The sequence below is a fragment of the Lissotriton vulgaris genome, unplaced genomic scaffold (assembly GCF_964263255.1).
Source record: "Lissotriton vulgaris unplaced genomic scaffold, aLisVul1.2 SCAFFOLD_613, whole genome shotgun sequence".
NCBI lineage: Eukaryota > Metazoa > Chordata > Amphibia > Caudata > Salamandridae > Lissotriton > Lissotriton vulgaris.
This window is the reverse complement of record NW_028248661.1, coordinates 988,120-1,010,139: the sequence shown is the minus strand read 5'-3', so window position 1 is coordinate 1,010,139 and position 22,020 is coordinate 988,120. Positions and strand designations below refer to the sequence as shown.

General features: G+C 43.7%; 1 protein-coding gene across 1 annotated transcript in view; it reads right to left on the bottom strand.

Annotated features, from left to right (window-relative positions):
• Positions 1–4,649: 4,649 nt before the first annotated feature.
• The window catches only part of LOC147663870 (astacin-like metalloendopeptidase), an 81,102-nt gene continuing 63,731 nt past the window's right edge, over positions 4,650–22,020 (bottom strand). The window contains exons 8-12 of the mRNA XM_086950140.1: positions 19,596–19,723; positions 6,835–6,950; positions 6,453–6,678; positions 5,049–5,167; positions 4,650–4,916 (exon numbers count right to left, since the gene is read on the bottom strand). Of these exons, the coding sequence (XP_086806266.1) occupies positions 4,650–4,916; positions 5,049–5,167; positions 6,453–6,678; positions 6,835–6,950; positions 19,596–19,723 (856 nt within the window). The remainder of the gene's footprint in view (positions 4,917–5,048; positions 5,168–6,452; positions 6,679–6,834; positions 6,951–19,595; positions 19,724–22,020) is intronic.

Sequence of the window (22,020 nt, the reverse complement as noted above, 5' to 3'; positions counted from 1 at the left end):
GTTGACATGAGGACACAAAAAAAACATTAATGGAACTGAGATACTTAGACTTCTACTGTATATGACACATGATTTATACTGCACAGCCTATTGTTTGTAAGAGCAGGTTTCTGCAACCAATGTTATGCTTGTGCAACCAATGCTCTGCTTGTCCTGTTTTACATTTGTATGGTTGTGTTTTGCAGTCAGACTCTCGTCTTTGTCTGGTTGATCATTTGTAAGATTAGGTTTGTGTGGTTGGCTTTCTTGCATATTGCAACCAATGGTCAGCGTCTCCTATTTCTTTTGAGTCTGATTGGAATTTTGCAAACCGTCCTCGGCTTGCCCACAAGGTATATCTTGTTATTACAGAACCAGCCAACTGTTTACCTCAAGTGTTTAGCCTAGTGTGCGAGTTGTACTACTTAAGAGTACTGCTATATAGGGAGTGACAAGTGAGTGAGGCAACTTGTGGGGCACACAGACATGCATGCTAAGAGAAGAATGAAGGGGCACATAGTGCAATATCTAAGAAGCCTGAAATGTAAGGCTTTGCTACAAAACTTTTGACTTCTTTATCTTTGCTGAAACCTGGCGGAGTTACAAACCCAATGAGATATGTTAGGGCAGTGAGAGCTCTCCTGCCCAAAGCACCATACATTGCTAGGGGTGCAACTGAAATATTGCGTCATAGTGTCTAAATATTTTTATTGCATCTCCCTACCCATCTTCAAAAACTATCAAACGGCCTTTCTTTGCAGACAGGGAGCAAATTGGTTAATTGATAACCCATCTTACTAACCTCTCTGGGTAGGTATAGAAAGATCCCTCATACAGAACATCCCTCTTGCTGCACTAGTCACAGTGAACACAACTCATCTGCGGCACTCTAAAAACATTATATAGAACACCAAAAGTGCCCTCCTAATCCTTGACTCACTTTGGAGGTCAAGATACAACATTCTTACCTATCCTCTCTATGGTATAACCCCACACTCAAAATGGACTGTTCCTCATTTTACTGGTTGGACTGGTCAAGTAAAGGCATTAACCTAGTGCAAGATATCTTTGAAAGTACTTCTCCTCTACCTTTCTCATCTTTGCAAAAGAGGTTCAATCTCATGAATCTAGATTTTTATACGTTTCTACAGCTCCAAGTAAGACTTGCCAAAAATAATCGTCCGGGTGCCAACACCTCCCTCGCTACCCTTCTGAGCCACCTACTCAAAGTAGGACATCTGGTCTCTAACATACACAAAACACTCCTACCAAACCAAACCAAATCCCTATCTCGTTGCCAGTGAAAATGGGAAGCTGAATCTAACAAGAAAAACATTGCCTTTAACTGGATCGCCATCAACAAATCCCAATTCACTCTTATAATCTCTCCTATTCTATCCCAAACGTAATATATGATAATAAATAGGACATATTGGACTCCCGCCAGAGTCTTTAAAGATAGACTCAAACAAGATCCCAACTGCTGGCGCTGCCACAAGACAGAAGGCTCTCTAGCACACATGCTATTCGATTACCCCCTCCTCCAAGACTTTTGGAATAATGTTTTAGACTGCATTAGACATACCCTGAACATTCTTCCCACAAAAGAGTTCTCATATATTATTCTGGGCCTCCTGGATCCCCAGCTCAAAAACACAACTGTTTCCTACTAGACTTAATGCTCACTCTAGCCAGCAAGCTTATACTAAACAACTGGAAGAACTGCAAAGTGGTCTCTTTCTCTATGTGGCAAGAGTGGTTAACTTTTCTCAGAGGTGCCAATAACATTGCTCTTCAACTATCCCCATGGAGATTATCGCGTTGTGTAATATGGAATGCGCTTAACACAAGTACCTTTATCCACAAGCCTCCATGATCTCTCATCTAGGAGATTCCCCTCTCCACCAGTTAGCTCCTTTCACAATGGTTAAAATACGCTCACGCCAACATTACAAAAGTCCCCAAGGTCACCCTTACCACCATCTTCCCTTATTCATGTGAGACATGTTAGTTTTATTCACACCTGTGCACATCTCATACATACACCGTATCCCTCCTAGTACTATAAAATCGTATAATCACACCGATGCCAGCTGCTTCAAGCGGCATCAGTTTCTAAATAAAGATATGACTTTCAATGTGTCATAGAAAACAAAGTACCTTAATCAGACTGCATCCTCTGTTCATTTTCATTTAAAAAAAAAATTATATGCATGAACAACGCTGGAGTACCACGTATTCAACATTGTAAAGTCCTTCTGCGATTTACTGTAATATTTATGCCTAACTGTTTCTGTATTTATTCACTTGCAAAGGAATGATCTATATCAACTGCATAATTGTATATTGACTCTTCTTATGCACATCCTTTCTCTCCCCCTCAATGTAGCCTGCCTTTCTCACTGTATATTTATTTCCTTTTGCCACTGAACTCAAAAAAATATTTTCATTGCATCAAAACAGTAACATTCTTCTTGAAATGTCCTTTTATTGGTTTGGGAATACATATTTATTTGCTACAGTGTAGTGTCTAGACAACATTCTCTAGTGAGAGGCACCTTTTCTTTTCTTTTTTCTCACCTCACTGAACTCAAACACTTCAAGAGTCTTCATAGGAATTTGTAGCTCTAAGTATCGGTGGTCAAGTTCAGATAAGAGCATCTCAGTTGTAGGTAAACATTCCATCTGCAAGATGGCTATCTTTGTGACTATAAAGAGGCCTTCACCTTGTAGCTGAGACGTGATAAAGATCACAACAATGGATACATTGGAACCAGATAGTGAGGATGAGTTGCAGTTATCCTGGAAGGAATGCGAACAATTGCCGCATTCGCTTACTTGGCGGTTATGCATGTTTATTATTTATTTATTTATTTTAAGGTTTTATAGAGCGCGAACATGACCAGTGAGGGTATCAGAGCGCTTTACAGATACATAGCATAATACAGGGTCACAGCAGGTCATAGCACAACAAAAAAACAGGTAAAAACGATAAGAATTAGTACATAGGAGAGCTTACAGAAAATCAGGGGGATGAAGGCGGGACAGGGTAGCAAACAGGTACTGTACCGTGGGGATAGGATAGGCTATAAAGCAGGACAAATAAAATACAATGAACAAGAAAGGTAATGTACAAGGATGCAGGATAAGGCACTAGTCTCTCAGGTGGCTGAGGGAACAAGATTAGCCAAGGAATTTATCCATGAGAATTTATCCAAGAGGCCTTGGCCTCTTTTTTGAAGCGAGCAAAGGAAGGGATTATTCTAATGTCGGGAGGGAGGGCGTTCCATATTCCTGGTGCAGTTCCGGTGGAAGCCCAATTGTAGGTTTTTATTTTCCTAAAGCGTGCAGGCCGGAGTAGGAGGGCCTTGGTCGATCTTGATTTTCTGTTTCCTCCAGATAACACAAGCTTCTGTGCAAGAAACGCACGGGAGTTAGAGTGAAGGGCCTTGTGCGTGATGCATGCCAGCTTGAGGTGAATCCTCGCCTCGAAGGGGAGCCAGTTTAGCACTTTCAAGTGAGGAGTGATGTGATCGAATTTTTTTGAGCCTGTAAGTAGTCTGGCGGCTGCGTTGAGGCAGGCTTTTAAGGGTGCCAGGAAGATGTTAGGTAAGCCAGAGAGGGTGGAGCAACCGTATTCCAGTCGAGAGATGACTAATGATTGGACAGCGAGTTTTAGGTCCGGAGCGTCTAGAAAGGGTTTCAATTTCCATAAGTAGCTCAGGTGGAATCTGACCGATTTCGCCATTGTGTTGATGTGGTCTTGCATATTTAGGTTATAATCCAAGGTAATTCCCAGAGATTTGGCTGAATTCACGCTTTAATCCATGTCTGGATGTCGGGGTTGTTCTTGGGTGGGGAGGTTAGAAGCAACTTAGTTTTCTTGGCATTTAGTGTTAGTTGATTGGAGGAGAGCCATCTGACGGTCAGCTTCAGGGCTTCATTCAGGGTAAGGATCTCTGGATCTCTCTCATGGCTCTCACACTGTTGCACAATCACATCATGGTGCTTCAAGGCCTCACGGAGTAGTAACGGACAGTGGCCACAGGTGTGCAACACAGACCAGGAAGGATATGATGGATCCTAGTTCAAGATTTATGGTTCTCATGGATGGGTGAACATGTCCCATTGCCTTGATCCATGCTCCGTGAAGATTCTGGACGGTGCTTTTATCATCAGAGCTGTAGTTCAAGGGATTTTTGGTGCAATGACTAAAAGGAGGAGCTAGGTTGGTATGCAGTAGTGGTCCATCATTTGCAAGTATCATTGTCCTTTGTGCTAAAATGGTTTTTGTGAGATGTGGAGCTCTCTGGATTTGATTTTAAACCCCACTGGAATATGGTATAGTGACTTTGTGTTGAGTTTCTTGTGCTCATACCTTCTATTCTAGTAGCTGGTTTTGCTGTGGAATTTTGCACCAGTGATTCTTGTCAAATTTTTCTTCAAACAATAATCATGTGGTCCTTTAATTTTGTGGATTATGACATCATGTTTGGTAAAGTCACCCAACTAGTAAATCAAATTAATGGCTGGTACCTGAGTAGTTTCAGTGGTAATTGCTGGTTAGCTTTGTGTGTTTTTGTTGCAGTTATACATTTTCCAGAAAACATTGCTACATGAAACATGTAATACAGTACCACAAAATGCAATACAACATAACAAAACTGAACTCAACCTAGCACATTAAAACATTTAGCCCGCCTCAACTTACCGAAGGTGTATGCAGCCTGGAACCCTTCCCTCTGATCTGAACTGTCACTGTGGAACTGGAGCAGCAATGAGTTCCCAGTGGACACCACTGGTGGGATTGGGCCAGATCCACAATATAGGCCAATCAGTGGGTCACTGTTTGTGGGACCATTGTAAATGGCTAGGTAGTCTATATGGCAGTGGGGCAAGCTGGGCTCCAAGTCAAAGTCAGTGAAAGTCAATGAAATCTATGATATGAGACACAGAAGAAAAGAGGAGTCTTATTTAGGAGTAATGTTGCATCATCACAATCTTCTACCACTTGGGATGTATCATAGGCTCTTCCAGTGCAATAGTAAAGAGTGTGTAGTGCTACTGACCTTGCTTCCTGATGGGGCCGAGATGTAGTACCCACAGTCCAAATTGGCTGGATAGTTCTGAGGATAGTTTTCTGATGTGACGGTCCCTGGGGAAGTGCTGTACACATGGGCACAATTAACTAGAAAGCAAAGAGAAACACACCGTCAAACATCCAGAAAAATCTACTTGCAATCACCAGCTACATTCTAGGAGCCCCGGTTTGCTCCAAACACTGTAGCAACATGCAGCGATGATTCACTAGTGCGTGTTAGGAGTGTAATCTTTCCTTCAACCATTCATTCATTACCCCGAAACCTATTTTTGAACTGGAATACAGGTTCCACAGTGTTGTTTGGTGCCAGCAGTAGCAGGCCTTGGCTACTAACAATAAGGGTTGCATGTCAGAATATCATGGATAAAAACGACTTTTTGACGATTATATTATGTCTTGAATATTATTTCCAAAAATGTAATCCGACTGAGTGTAGATTTTCTATTATGAACTCCATGTGGAAATATTTTAGTATCTCCATTACGACACAGGGGCTGATTCACATAACTAATCTGAGATAAGATCCTAAATTTACTACTTTTGGTATTCACAGAAGGCATTTAGTAGTAGTAAAGTTAGGACTCTTAACTTTACTACTACTAAACTCAGACAAAATTCTAACTTTACGACTTTCAGTATTCACAAAAGGCATTTAGTAGTAGAAAAGTTAAGAGTCCTGACTTTACTACTACTAAATAAATGCCTTCTGTGAATACCGAAAGTGGTTAGTTTATGATTTTATCTACGTTTAGTAGTAGTAAAGTCAGGATTCCTAACTTTACTACTACTAAATGCCTTCTGTGAATACCAAAAGTGGTTAGTTTATGATTTTATCTAAGTTTAGTAGTAGTAAAGTCAGGATTCCTAACTTTACTACTACTAAATGCCTTCTGTGAATACCAAAAGTAGTACGTTTTAGGATTTTATCTCAGATTAGTACTGTGAATCGGCCCCACAGTATTTATGTCGAACTATATTATGAGAGAGCTATTCTGGTATCAGACCCATGATCAATAGCATACACATATAAATTCCATACTTGTAAATTCCATCATGTCTTATAATGACCCCTTATTTCTGGATGGGAACTTTGCTAGGTGATCATGTCACTTCTCTCCTTTAGTGCCGTTGACCTCTTTCCTTACTGACGCTAGTTTCACCCCTGCGCTTAGGACCCAGAGGCTCATTGTGGGTAGATTTATATGTTAGTACATTAAATGGAAACATTGTATGCAGCTATAGAAAAGGCCAGTGCTATCACAATGTGTTTTAAAGTGATTGAAATATTATTCAATGAAGGTGGCATAATCTAATGTTCCATTCAAGCAGACAATCACCTAGTGACTAAGATAAGAAACAGAAAGTCTCCTACTGTTCCGGTAGTAGGCGTTAAACCCGCTGGCAGAGATGGCTCCATTGGTAACAAACTGCAGCAGCATTACATTTCCTGAAGACACCACTGGTGGCACACTTCCACTCCCACAGGCTTTGTCCAGTAAGACCGGGGAGTCGTTGGTCATCCCATCATAAACCATGACATAATCAGACTCACAGTTTGGAGAGGATTCAATATCGAAGGCATTAAATGTGAGTAAAATCTGGAAGAGAAGGCAGAGAAGTGGCTTGGCATCAGGACACTGTCCTTGAGTCTTCCATATCAAGGGAGGCTTTCATATCAAAGGTGCAAATCTCCACTGTCTGAATGCTTAGTGGTCAAACACGCTTAAACAAGAAAGAACTTTCTGCAGACTTACCTTCTCTACATTAGCTCGAATCAGATAAAAAAAGTCAGTATTGCTTGGATTCTCTGAAGGGCAATTGTTAGAGTTCAGAAATCCAAAGCCCACCCTGGAGATTGTGCTGCACATACCTGAAAGGACAAATGGAGAAAAGGGACCTTTAAAGTTCAGGTCTGTTTAAGCCTCCTTACTACTGGAAGAAGCAGTAAAACACATGGGACTTTGGGTATTTACCTTTTCTGATGGAGACCATAGTAACACTAACATCAATGACAAGGCAGCAACAGGATCAACACCCTGTAGCAACACAGAGGAAACTTTGTTAAAAATCCTAAGGTGGAGGATGTAACACTTGCAGTAGTTACAGGAGATGGTATTGAGCTCACAAGGAGTAGACGTTGCTGCGATCAAGTGGTAAGAGAGTATGCTAAGATAACAAGAAGGGCAAAATGATCAGCTGAGATCACAAGAAGGGGAAATCTTATGATAAAAGAGAATATTGCTATGAAATGGAAGGAGAAAATGTTACGATCACATGAGCAGAGAGAATTCTTGGAAACAATCCGAGGCTTTTATGATGGTGTAATACACATATGGGGGTGTTGGGATCACTTAGTGAGAAGGATCCTGTGATAAACATGTAGGCGATGATGCTGGAATAACACAGAGACCAGAAAGAATTTGAGGGATGCTTAGATCACAAGTCAACGAGGGTGTTAAGATCGAATGAAGACCAGCAAGCTGGAATCACGTGGAGAAGAGGATGATGGGATCTATTCGCAATGAGGATGCTGGAATCAAATGGAGAATTTGGTCCTGGGATCACTGGAGAACAGGACTCTGACATCACATGGAGCAGAGGCTAACAGCATCTAATGGTGAACAGAATGTAAGAGGGTATACTGAGATCACTTAAGGAACAGGATCACTTGGAAAGTTGAATCACATGGAGGAGAGGTTTTTGGGATCACATAGAAAATGGGAAACTCAAGTAACGTGGGATCACATGGAGAAGGTAATGGTGAAACCCCATGGAGGAGAATATACTGAGGCCACTTAAAGAACAATCTGCTGGGATCAGTTGGAGGACAGGATGGTGCAATCACATGGAGGAGTTGATGCACATCTCACATTGTACACAAGTAGAAAAGGGTACTAAAGCTAAATGCGGAAAAGGATGCTGAAGTAACATGGTAAGGAGAACGGAGAGGGTGCAGGGATCACTAGAAGAGGGATTACTGGCACTGCTGGGAAGAAAGACTGCATGATGACACCAGAAGAGAGGAAGTTTAGTTCCTGAGGATGAGAGAATGGTAGGGTCAAGTGGAGTGTGGGATACTGATTTTAGATCATGGGATCACATGTAATAAATCAATCAATCAATCAATCAATAAATAAATCAGCGCATTTGTAGAGCGCGCTACATACCCACGAGGGTCCCAAGGCGCTGGGGGGGGGGAGGGTGCAACTAGTGGTCGAAGAGCCAGGTCTTGAGTAGTTTCCTGAACATCTGAGGGTCTTCTGTTTGCTGGAGGTGGAGGGGGAGAGAGTTCCATGTCTTGGCATGGCGGTAGGAGAAATAAAGGATGCTCACATGACACACATAGATACCAGCATGATGTAATCTCACAAAAGAGAGGATAGGCAAAGAGAATTCTACAATAAAGAGGAGATCACATGAAGTAGAGGATGCTAAGACCATAAGTGAGAAGGAAATATTAAGATCACTTGGGGAAGATACTGAGCTCAGTTGCAAGGGTGGATGCTGGGAGCACATGGAGCAAAATGCATTAGCATCAGTTCAACAATGGAATCCTGAGAATGCACAAAGAATAGAGAATACAGAGGTAATTCATAGATTCATTCGATCATCTAAAGGAGGATTTTCCGATCACATGAAAGGAAGTCATACTAGATCAACTGGAGGAGCAGATGTTGAGATCAGATGAGAGGGTGCGATGCCTAGGCTCCATGAGAGAAGAGTATGATGACCTCTCATTTTGTTTACATTTCTTTATTTGCACTTTTTGTATAAAAGTTGCAGTTTCCATATGGGGTGGGTTACAATATACATGTTGGCGTGTGTTTGATTGCGTTTGTAGGTACATAGGGTTGTATCAAAGTAGGACTACTTATCTGACTAAGGAAATACATTAGTATTCAAATAATGCATAGTGGTTACAGTACATTTTAAGTGTATAACAGATATATTAACATTTGTCTATTGCGCCCAATGTCTACTATTTCCCAAAAGACTAGTGTGTCCATTTTGTGTATTTCGACTTTTACTCAACCCCGTTACCTGCATTGACTAAAACAATACAATGTGCATTTAACATAAATTCAATAAAACAATAACAACATTTCGTCACACAAAGATCGTCCCTAGCATTCGTATTTGGCTGTGCCCTCAAGGTGGCTAATTGCCACAGCGCCCCAGCCTCACAAAACTGAGTAATGTGTAGTTTGGCATTGTTCAAGCCTCTATTTATGTTATCCTTCTTATACAATATGTGTATTAGGGTATTGTGGCTGTAACTTGAGTTGTGACCCAGTTAGGTACCTGTATCTAACTCTAATCCGCCACCATTTTGTGAGTTATTGCCTTTGTGTTCCTGATCTCTCTGTTTCAATTCTACTAGCATCACGTCCCAATTTTAGGCAATGGGGTATTTGTGCAGGCCTGCTACCTCTTCCCTATGCAGAGCCGTGCTTTCTGCCTGTGCCCATACCGTTAGGGAATGTTTTCAGTTTTTGAGGACGGGGGATTTTCTGCTTTTCCATTGTTTAGTAATTAGTCTTTTGGCGACTATATGCCTTGGTCTGTGAACCTAGAAGTTACCCTGTGCTTCTTGGATCTGAGTAAAGCGCCCAGTAAACATTCCTCCCATGTATGTAATTGGGGCCTGCCAGTGTAGGTTGATAACGCCGCCGTTACTTCCTGCCAGTATATTTGCAGGGAGGGTAATGGTAATGTAATGGTGATGTAGTTTCTTATATAGCGCACATATCACCACAAAGGGTATCTCAGCGCTTGCTTTGGGAACCCGTCCTGGTTTTTCCCTGTGGGATAGCCCAGCTGGGCACCCCCAATGTGAAAGCCAGGCATCCCGCCGCAGGGGCCGTAGTGGAGATTGAACAAGCTATTGCCCAGAGTTGCAGAGCGTGAACCCCTGATTCAAGTAGGCACCGAAGCGAGAATTATCAGGTCCGTGGACATTTGGGCTCCAAACCCTGCCGCGTCGGGAATTGAACCCTGGTCCCGGGCCGACCTCTGCTTCTGGGTCTGCCTCCTCTAACCGGTGAGCCACACTTCTCAGAAGGGGCAGAACCACATCATATGTAGAACATTTGCACCCATCTGTGAGCAACAAGGGCATGCTGAATCAGTTTGTTGAAAGTACTTGTTCAACTTGTCCGGTAACAGATATGCCCTGTGCGTAATGTATTTTTGTATGAGTCTAAATTTGGCCTTTCTTGGGATTTGCGTGGGGATAGCCAGGGTCATGTCCCATTCATGAGCCGTCCATGGATTTCCCCTGTCTTCCTGCCACCATGTACCCAATGCTGTCATCGACTGTGTAGTGTGAGTTAGCGTGCCTCTGTCAGCCAATGCACCATATGGGACCCATTGCCCATTACATGCAGGTATTGGACCAGGAGATGCATCTCTGGTTCAGTGCTGATATTTGCCCAAGCTGTTGCAAGTGATCGTGTAATCGAGTTGTATAACAGGAACTGACCTGATGGCAGGCCATTCTCATCTGACAATCTGCCGAAAAGGACCAAGATACCTTTGGTGTATAGGCACCGATCATGTGTATTCAGCAGCATTCCAGCGTGTAAGGGCATTATTAGGAGGGCCCGTTTCATTTCTCGGTGCCCCCAGGAGCAGTAACACTGGAACATTGTTCCAGATGAAGCCTCAAATCAATTGCTCCAGCTCTTGGAATGTTTTAGTGGGAACATAAACAGTGAGATTGGAGAAATAATACAGTAAGTTCGGCAGTATTACCATGTTGGTCAGGGCAATTCTGCCCATGATCTTTAGTGGCAGCGCTTTCCAGAGCATGACTTGTGACCCGATGGCAGAGATAGCTCTAGTCAATTTTCCTTCCAGGATGACGGCGGGATCTTGGTAGAAAAAGATACCTAGGTATCTAAAGGCAGATGGCTGCCAGCTGAGGAGAGAATTATTTATTAGCAAATTGGGATATAGGGTCCTCTTCTTGACAGGGTATGAACATGACTTGGCCCAGTTCACCTTGCGACCTGACATCTTCTCAAATTTCTCTAATGTTTCTGCTATGGCATTTGGTATGTTGCGTAAATCCCTAAGATACACCAGGAGATCATTTGCGTAGAGGGAAATCACATGTAGGCTGTCCCCCCGCCGGATGGCCCAGTCCTCGCCTCCATCACGCAATCAATTTGCCAGCGCCTCCATTCTTAGTGAGAAAAGTAGCGGGGCAGCCCTGCCTGGTACATCTATTTTTTATTTTTTTTATTGTAACTCAACAAAATCATGGCAGTACATCATCAAGCTTACAGGCACTAATAACCGTTGGCATCACTTGTCCCCTCCTATCTAGCCACCAAGGCCAAGCAGGGCAGTCTGCCTTCTTGTTTCCTCGAAAGACAGCAGCGTCAGATCGTTTCTGCTTGAGCCACGGCAAGGGGAGTAACCCCCACTGGAGGAGCACACAGATTATCCCTAAATACATTCCTTTTGTCCCAGATTTCCCCCATTTTTCGTGCAGCCTCTCTGCGTCCTGGTACCTCTATTGCTTGGGATGCTTGCCAATGTTATGCAACCTGTACACATCCTGATCGTGGGCTGTGTATATAAAAGTTTAAACATTTGGAAAAAGGCATCTCCAAACCCATACCAGCACAGTACCTCAAAGAGGTAGGACCACTCAAGTGAATCAAAGGCCTTCTCCTAGTCCAAGACCATCCAGCCCGAGTTAGGCCATGAGTCAAAAGCATATTGTTGAACCCTGAAGAATCTGCATATGTTCAATGACGGACTCCGGGCGGGGCGAAGCCGTTTTGGTCAGGATGAACTAAGGCTTCCACCAGCGGTGCCAGTCTGGCGGTGATGATAGATGCAAAAATGTTATAGTCTGTATTAAGTAACGCCAATGGTCTATATCATGCTAATACCTCTGGATCTTTACCTGGCTTGGGAAGGGAGACCAGCAATACCTCTCTTTGTGTGACCGAGAGCATGGAATCTGTTGATGTGATGTCATACATCCTTTTGAGTTGGGGTGCCAGCAACTCTGCATAAGCATTGTATAATTCAGATTGCAAGCCATCTGGACCTGTGGATTTCCCAGTAGCTATTGCATGTTTGCTTCCTGGGATTTCTTCCATGTTTATCGGAACATCAAGCTCAGTCTTCTGTTCCGGGGTTCTCTGAGGGATGGTAATACCTTCTAGGTATTGGTGAATTGCTTCTGTCATTACGCTAACTGCAGATTTATATAATGCGGTGTAGTGTCTTGTGAATTCCCGATGGATATCCTGTTGTGAGTACAATATTGTGCCTTGTGGTGTGCAAATGGATGTGACGGGAAATCTAGTGTCTTCCTGTCGGATGAGCCACGCAAGGAGCCTGCTAGCTTTCTCTCCACCAGTATTATGTGTACATGCTGAGTGTGAGGCATAGATAAGGCAGTGAAGCCTCTCTAATAAGTCGGCATGCTCTGCCTTGCTCTCACCCAGGCAACTTCCGGAGCATGGGTTGCTAGCTGCGCACTTCCTGAAGTTTGCTAGTCTATTTTCCAACTTGGTGAGGTCGGCCTCAAGCGTCCTGCGAATGCCAGCCTGTGTGCCTAGGCAATGCCCTTGTGGGACTGTTCTAAAAGTGTCCCATTCTATTAGTGTTGATGATGCAGTCTCTGTGTTTTCTTCAAAGTAATGTGCTACTGCCTCCCCTAAAGCTTACCTAAAGGGGCCGTCCTCCAACAGTTCTGGTTGCATGCGCCATCTCATGATCAGTGTCGTGTTGGTGTCTCATTCTAATTGTAACGTGTGTAGATTGTGATTGGAGTCTGTTCTCCTGAGATATTGAGGGTCTGCTATGACTGATAGCAAGTCATCTGTGATTAGCATTCGGGCAAGTCGGACGTGTAAGTCATGTGCCCCTGAGCAACATGAGTAGTCCCTATCCGTGGGATTTCTGTGTCACCATGCATCCACTAAATGCCATTGTGTTGTCCAACTTTTCAGTGCTCTCATGGCCGTAACAGTGGGCGCCCCAGGCAATGGGGGGAAAGAGCGATCCAGGGATGTATCTAATACACAATAGTAGTCCAAGAAGCAAAGGGTGCCATGCCAGGTCGATAATTTACTCGATAGGGAATCCAGGAATGGGAATTGTTCCGTTTTGGGAGCGTATATTGATGGTATTACAACTGGCCTGCCATTCAACCTGCCCTTCACTATGACGTACCAGTCGGCCATGTCTATAAGTGATTCTTCTATATTAAATGGCGTGCCTGGCCTAACCCAACCTAATGTACCTCTAGCATATGCTCAAAAGCATGTGGCATATAATTGCCCCCACCATCTCCTCTGTAGGTTCTTTGACTCAGACCCTTCTAGGTGCGTATCTTGCAAAATGACTATTTGGACATTGTGGGGCATATTTTCAAGGGGGTTTATAATCCGCTTTTTTGGCTTTAAAAGCCAAAAAAGCGGAGATAAAATTAGCTCCCTATTACCTAGCTGTCGCTAACACCAGTTAGCGACAGCTAGTAGGAGATAGCGACCATCTTGGGCCCCACTTTGCATGTCAGTGATATTTATCACTAATGACATGCAAAGTGGGCGTGCCAGGATGTTAGCGACTTGAAACAGTCGCTAACATCGCTATTACCAACTTTTGGAGATATTCGCGCTAAGCGCGAATATCTCCAAAAGCTAACACCTGCCCTGAGCAGTTCATAGCCATGTTATCCAATGGGAGGTGGATAACATGGCTAAGAGCATTAGCTCGCTAATGCATGATTATTGCGGACTTTTCAGCGATATTCATGCATTGCGGCCGATTTTTATCGCATTTGCGATAAACCTTGGTAATACCAAGGTTTATCTGCGATAAAAATCGCTGCAGGTCGGCGATAATTTTTTGTCTCTAACCAAGCAATAGCAATAATTATCGCTATTGCTTGGTAATTTGCCCCACTGTCGTTTAAGATATGAGTAAATCAGATATCTGCGAGAGGAAGTATGTATCCCCCTTACATTCCAGGTACATACCTTGGTTGGCGTCATGATGTAGGTGAGAAACTAGGTTCACGCCTCATGTGGGGTCTACGGGCAGCAGTGTTGTGAGTAGTATGGTCTGGGGTGGGGGTGTCTGGTGTCTTGCTACTGGGCCAGGTTGGTTGTTGTGTTGACCTAATGTGCGGGTAACTAAATTAATAAGGTATTCGCGGTGCCTAAAGGTACAGGATTTCTTTGGGCAGGGCTAGCCGAACTGAACGATTGTGTTCATGGTCAGACCCCCCTGACGGACACCAGTTCAAGTTTGTGTAACTCATAAACTCGTGAATGTTTTCCCCTTGACTTTGGGGCTTTTACTCCACTTAATGATGGGAAGACCTGGAAGAGTACGTAATTACGAGAACTACTCTATTCTGGATACCCAGTGACTGAAATGCGTCATGGGAAATAAGTGGATTTGACTGCGACAGTCCTGAGGAAGACCGAAGTGACCTCTCGGGCACAACTGAAGCGGTCGAAACATGTTGGCTTTAGCAGTGGTAGGAGGGAAGTCTTGAGGAACCTCAATTTCCCAATAAGACATCTTCCCATTCTTTTTCACTATTTTTAATCCTGATAAGGGTATCAAAATTGGGTTTAATAAAGTACTTCTTTCTATTGGCACCCTTAATCAGTTTTAAACACATCCTCACTGCACTTTTTTCGTCGCACTAATAACAGATCCACGAGGTGTTCACTTGCACGTTCTATCACTCATGTATGTTATTTGTTGTACGTATTGACTAATTGTGTTGTACGTCTTGTAACATGGAATTTATTATTTTTCCCCCTCCCTAATGCTCCGCCCTGGCTGTGGCTACACCAGGGCGTTTGTAGCAGGCCCTATGATGAAGCATGTCACAGACTTCGGTATGTGAGTGAGGGCAGTTTTTCCAAATTGGAGGATTTTCCTTTTTGTTGTAATTGTGTACTCTATATACCCCTTGCGTGTGATCAATCTTGTTATTCTTGGGGGCCTGGGGTATCGGAGGTTAAACTATTTGGCCCTCTCCCCTTTTAAGTATAGAACCAACTAAATTAATAAAACAACACAGAAAAACGTATAATGCCAGAAGGGCGAGAATGCAACAAGCAGTGGTTCAAACCTTAGAAGAAATAGACATGTCGTCAGTGTCAAGGAGGATAGGGTCACTAAGACAATGTATGCCTATAGGTATGAGAAACTAAGAAAAAACATGTTGTCTCCCCATCGTGTCATAAGGCAGGCATATACCGGGGCTTCGTAGGTTATTACATGGGCTGCCTCATCGGACAAGGCTGTTCACGTGATAGAGCATGGCAATAGTTTCTGAAATCACCATAAGTCATTATACATTGTGCATTGCATGAGAAAAGTGAGAAGGGGCCCTTCAAACATCATAATAATTAACAGCTGAGATATGCGGCAATAAACCTGACGTCCCTTTATACTTGCATATCCGTTGCTGAAGTCTTGTGGGTCAAATCCAATAACCCGGGTATAGTGTGTTATATTATGCCATCCGCAGTCTGGGGAGTTACCTCCTTATGAGTTTAGTGTTGAGTCTGCTTCACTTCCCTGGTACGGTACACTTATCTCCGATGATGCATCACCCAGTACACTTCCTATCTCTGCTGCTGCTTGGAGTGCATTTTGCTGGTCCAGTCTTATTTACTCTTGGTTTGGGCCGAGATTTTAAGATAACAGTTGTTTTTTGTGCCTTTTCCCTCCTCTAGGCTGTCTCGGGTCCTCGTTCAGGTGTTTTTCTCCTGCTCTTCCATTGGGTGAGATGCCCTCCGCTGACACCAAGGATTCTAACCATTCCCATACTTCTACGGGGTTGTCAAAGAAGTGAGATTTTCCCTTGGCAACTACTCTCAGGCGGACAGGGAATTGCAAGCATTTGATGTCTAGTTGACAAAGTCGTTGCTTCACTTCCTTGAAGGAACACCTTGGCACTGTTGCAGTGAAGTCTGAGAAAAACATAAATGTGTTATTTGACTCTTGTATTCTCGGTAGCTTCCTAGTTTCTTGTAGAATCGCGTCCCCGTCCTTATAATTCAGTACACGGAACAAGAAAGGTCTTGGGTTTCCTCCTGGCGATGAGGGTTTGCTTGGCACTCTGTGCGCCCATTCTATAATGAAGTGCTGCAACAGCGATCCTTTTGGCAACAGACAGCGGATCCAACTCTCTATGTATGCCGTTCCATCCCTTCCTTCTTTACCCTCTGGTAGGCGTACGACGCATACATTATTTCCCCTGGATCGGCCTTCTGAGTCTTTGACTCAATTCTCAAGGCAGTTTACACAGGCTGTAAGATCCTTAAGGCGTTTTTCAGTGGCCTGCACCAGTGGGGAGATTTACACCATTATTGCTTCCAGCATGGATGTTTTGTCAGTAAGCTTACGGTGGTCGGCATGCAGGAGGTTTTGATCAAGGGCTACTTTGTCAATTTTATTTTCAATGGAAGTTTGCGTCTGTTCCATCGTGGAGCTCAGTTTCTCCACCACAGCTAGAACAGCATCGATGTTGGTGGTCACCTGGTCTGCGGGGTCCTCCATGGACATTTTGTCTGACTGAATGAGGGTGGAGGAGGACTGTCCCCATGGGCCTCCAGCACCTGACCACAGCCGGCCCCTGTGATACATATGTTGTCTGCGTATTAAGTGGTAAGAATCTCCTGCAAGTGCTGGCGCTGTGCTGTTTCAACTGTTAATTGCTCTTGGTCCAGAATTCAACTGTTTGCACTCCCTCCGCTCTGAGGGTCAGGGTTGGCGTTGGGGTTGAATGATATTTTATGGGATGATGCGCTGGGGATGTGGCACTCTGTAAGTTGCACTCCTTCCCCTTAGTATTGGCATCTCTCGCGTGGCCCTAATTCCAGTGAGTATGCTTGGGTCTGGACTGCCCATAATCTTGTTTGAGGCCAGAGTCCGTGAGTCATCAACAACCGTGTCCTCCGCTGTTTGGCCCTTCCTTTCAATACCTTTTTCAAGCTTAATGAGTACCTTCCCGTCTGTGTCGTACTTGAGTTTAGTCGTCTGTGTGGTTCAAATGCATCAGCTATGTACGGCGCCAGGAGCAAACTTTGTGTATTGTGCTGCCTTTACCTCAGGCTCGCGTCCTTCAGATCCATCTTGTCTCGGCAGGATGTGCTTCCCGTTACGCTTCACACTGCTGGTCAGAGTGCGGGCCCCAAGAGACACCCCTGAGTTGTGTCTCGTCCTCTAAGTACAAGCAGCTGCTGGTGGTGTGTAGGCACTCGGGGGGCCGAGGGAGCCCCCGGCGCCGATATCATCAGAAAGCACTTATGGGGTTTACCTCAGGCTGTAGCAGGGCCTTGGTGTCATGTAGCTGCCGTGTCCGCATCTCGCGTACCTCCGCTGCAGGCCGCACCTCTGCAAAGCTGCTGATTCACTGCTGCACCAGTTTTCAGCGATAACTGAACTTGTGGGTTGACCCCAGGCTCTGTGGGAATCAGCGGAGCAATTTAGCGGCCCTGGGGATGCTTTTAATGGATGAATGCTAATTTTTCAGGGGATGAGCGGCAGGGCTCTAACAGATAGGTACGCCCCCGATGATGACCTCACATGAATGAGAGAATATTGGATCACATGAACTGAGAGGATTCTGTGATCACATGAGTGAGAGAATGCTGGAATCACATGAATGAGAGAACGCTGGGATCACATGAAGGGAGAGGATTCCATGATCACATGAATGAGTGTAGGCTGGGATCACATGAAAGAGAGAATGCTGGGATCACATGAAGGGAGAGGATCCTATGATTGCATGAATGAGTCGGTTCTGGGGTCTTTTGAAGTAGTGGATGCAAGTAAAAGATTCTGATATAAAGTGGAGATGGTGATAGATACTGGGTTCAACTTGGAGAGAATAATGTGGACAGACAGGGGAAGAAGATATTGGGATTACATGAATAGAGGAAGTTGGGATCGCATAAAGGAAGATTCTGCAATCAGTTCAGTTCAGTTCACATAAGAGTGGTGAGATAAAAAAACACTTTAAAAAATAATGCATAACAATTAACAATTAATCATCAATTTCTACAATTTAGACAATTGGTCAAAATATATATAAATATACACATGACACATTAAAACCATATTAAAACAAAGAAGAACCCTAATATGTAAACCGTTTACGACATTTAGTTCCAACAAGCAGCAATCCACAAATACTACAAATACTACATTCAAAGGGCACAGTGCAAATATTATAAAGTGCGTAATGCAAGGAACAGGTACAAGACAAAACTTATCATGGGATATTAGATTTTAAACGAATAACCCACACCCATCCCAAAAACATAGCGACAGCGATCACTATTGGCTCTTCCAGTGATGTAGATAGAATCCTAACAGCCTCATTGCTCGACCTGGTTCAAACAGGTTCAACCATCTTTGCATAGGTTTGAGATAGGCTGGACAAGCAATTAAAATGTGAATCACTGTCTCTACCACATCTAAACAATGGGGACAGACACTGGTATTCGAGCCATTCCATTTCATTGTAAATGCCTTAGTGGGTAGAGAGCCCACCCTAAACTGGTGGTATAATTTTCTTTCTCTGGGGGTGGTAATTAGATCCCAGTAGCCTTCATACTTAGCTTCATGTTTTAGGTCAAGAAATGCTCTAGACAGGGAAGGCCCAATAGTAGACCCGTAGCGCCTGGTTACAGCCATGATCCAGTACCCTGCCTTGAACTCTGCCTTGGGCGGAAAAACAACATCCCCTGGGTTGGTCCATAACCTATTCATACCCATCTCACTAAGTGTATTCCTCACACACCTTAGCCATGAAATTTTGTTAGAGACATCCGAGTTCTTGACATCGTTTAGTGCCAGTGCATAGTGTTTTAACTCAGGAGTCACCCAAATCCTCCTCCAATAAGCAATTGGCTTGAACTTTGCCACATCCCTAATGGAGTGGCAGCCCAAATCCCAAAACAACGGTAGCAATGGAGTGGACCGTGGGAGCCCAATTAAGGACCTCATGAACTTTTTTTGCGCTAAAACCAGATTATCCAGGTCAGCGTAGCCCCACAGCTCAGCCCCATAGAGGATTGAGGCACCAATGTTGGTATTGTATATTTAGAGGACAGGGCTATCGGTTTTGTGTATGATGATCTATGCTCTTTAATCAAAACACCTGACAGTTGGGTGTGCTTAACTGAGATGAGATCTACTTGTGGTTTACAGCTCACATTGCGATCAATGTGAACCTCCAGGTAAGAAAAGGTTTTGGTTTGTTCCAATAGACCGTCATTCATTTCAACTCTGCCGACAGTCAGCTTATGTTTGTGCAGGACCATGTACTTGGTTTTGTCCACATTGACAGTCAGTTCATGGTCCTCACAGAACTGCTGGTATTTATTTCATCTCTCTGGGATTGGTGGACACCATATTAGAGCAGAAGGCATGGCCCTGGGATACTAAAGGAGTAGAGGAATGTTGAACTAATCCCAAATATCCAAATTATTTTTAGAACAGTGTTACTTACCACAGTTATATAGCTTGTTGATTTTAGCCAAATCCAGATTGCTGAGACCAACTCTCTGTCCAATGTCGGCATTAGGATCTTTTATGGGGATGATTGTCGCCTGTCCTGTGGTGTTAGTATATGCATACCTGGGAGAATAAAGTCATTCACTAGTAGTAAATATTCATTTATTAGTCAATAAAAACCATAAACATTACCCAATCTGGGTATATATCTAGATGAAACTCTAGAGTACAATTATCAATCATATACAATCAGTATCGACAACACTAGATTTAGCTAAATTTCACTTTAGCTAAATCTAGTGTTGTTGATGTATACAAGACAGTATATAAAGTGCAACCATATGGATCTTTTTTCTTATTTGGTCAGTAGCCAGAGCTTTAGTCCTGTCTGGTGCTCCATAACAACGTGCACTAAAGAAAGAGCAGCTGAGGCCTATACAATGTGCAAAAATATTCCAAGAGACCAGCTTGGCTGGTTCTAGTGTTACCTGCATGTGCAAAGAAGACCATAAAGTGCAATCGTGTGAATCTTCTTTCTTATTTAGACAGTGCCACTAATACAGAATTTGATGGTGCCTGCACAATAAGCAAATTAACCAGAAAGTGCAGTTGATGTGTAAGACTGGCAAAGGCCTATGCAATGTGCACATTTGTACAAAAAGATGCTAATATTTAGCAAAACATTTGGGGGAGTATCAAACTGGTACTCAACCCAACGGGAATGGAAACAAGAAGTATTCATGGCCCCTCGTAACCCGCCATGGTATAAATATATTCAAAAGTTCTTACAGGGACCTTCTTTACCATTTATCTTTATCCCCGCCTGTGTCCATGGATCTACCATGGCAAGTGATTTAAAAATATCCAAGAACTGTACCAGTCTAATGTTCAACATTGTATTCCTTGGATCCAATGACTCAATTATTGCTGATCTACAAGACTTGATACCTAAATTATTAAATTCTTTTTTCAACAAGCCTCTTTGCTGTATGGCCAGAGCAGGGCAGATACAGATAACATGCTGCAAGGTTCGGTCTTCCTGATGACATAAGCAGCATTTCTGGTCTCCTCTTTTGGCATCTTCCCTCAGCTTTGGAAGAAAGTCTAAAGTTGGAATATCACCAAGTCATAATGCCAATAATATCTGTTTAATCTTCAAGGTGGGTGGCCTCCAGGAGGGGCAACTCTCTTTGGGCTTCATTAGATTTCAGTACCAAATACCTGTGCAACCTTTTGGTCACCTTATCCTTATCACTCATCCAACTTTGCAATTTAATTGATTTATTCACCGCTCTTCTTAAAGCTTGACGAGATATGGTAAGGTTCCACAGGTCACCCAACTTAACCCCTTCCATGCTGGGCCGATTTTTCTCGTGTGCTAGGCTTATTGAAGAATCAATGGCTTTATGACGGCCCCCAGCCGTCATGAGCACACGAGCACTGTAATGCATGACGGATGGGGGCCGTCATCAGCATGGAAGGGGTTAAGCATCTCAATGCTTTATTCATGGTATTTTTATTTATTCACTGTTCCCCTTTTCTGTCGGCCCAGACTAGATTCGCCAGTGTGCCCTTGGCGGCTACCTGTGGCCTTGGCTCTACTGATGATCAGCCCCACTGCCAAGAGATTTGGTATAGTACCTTGACTCCTTGTAAATCCAGTTTGGTTGAGTGTATCAGCTTGGTTGAGTGGGAATCTGCCAGTGTCTGAACCCCATGCCTCCAGATCATGTAGTGTAGAAAAAGAATTTAAGATCTGCGTCCAAGAGTGCAATGAAGTGATAATTGCTTGGTGAAGATGTAGCACCTCCCTTAAAGATTGAGTGGATTATCGAGTCTTTCCATCTTTCCAGGGGGACTCCTTTTGCCAGAAAGAGGTTAAATATTGCTGCCAGGAAGAATGCTCACAACATATTCACTAGACCCTCAGCATCACATTTTTTAGATTCAGTTTTCAGGCTGGTGCTCTGCTATAGGCTCAGGTCTGATTTGTCATGTTATTTAAAAAAAAATCAAAGATTTTGTAATATCCCATTCTTTACCAACTCAACCACATCTAATCTCACATGTAAATGTGTGTATACTTGCAAAGCGCACTGCCGCCCCATCTCGGGGAATCCTGGCGCTGTATACAGCTGTGGATCCCTTGCTGGCTTTCCCTGTGAGATGCCCCCTCCTGGGCACCCCCAAGGTGAAGCCAGGCATCCCAGTGCTGTTGGGGCCGTTGTGGAGATAAAGCAAACTATTGCCCAGAGTTGCAGAGTGGGACCCATGATTAGAGTAGGCACCGAGGCGAGAATTATCGAGTCCGCAGACATTGAGCCCAAGACCCTGCCGCGTTGGGAATTGAACCATGGTCCCGGGCCTGACCTCTACTTCAGGGTCTGCCTCTTCTAACCAGTGAGCCACACTTCTCTAGC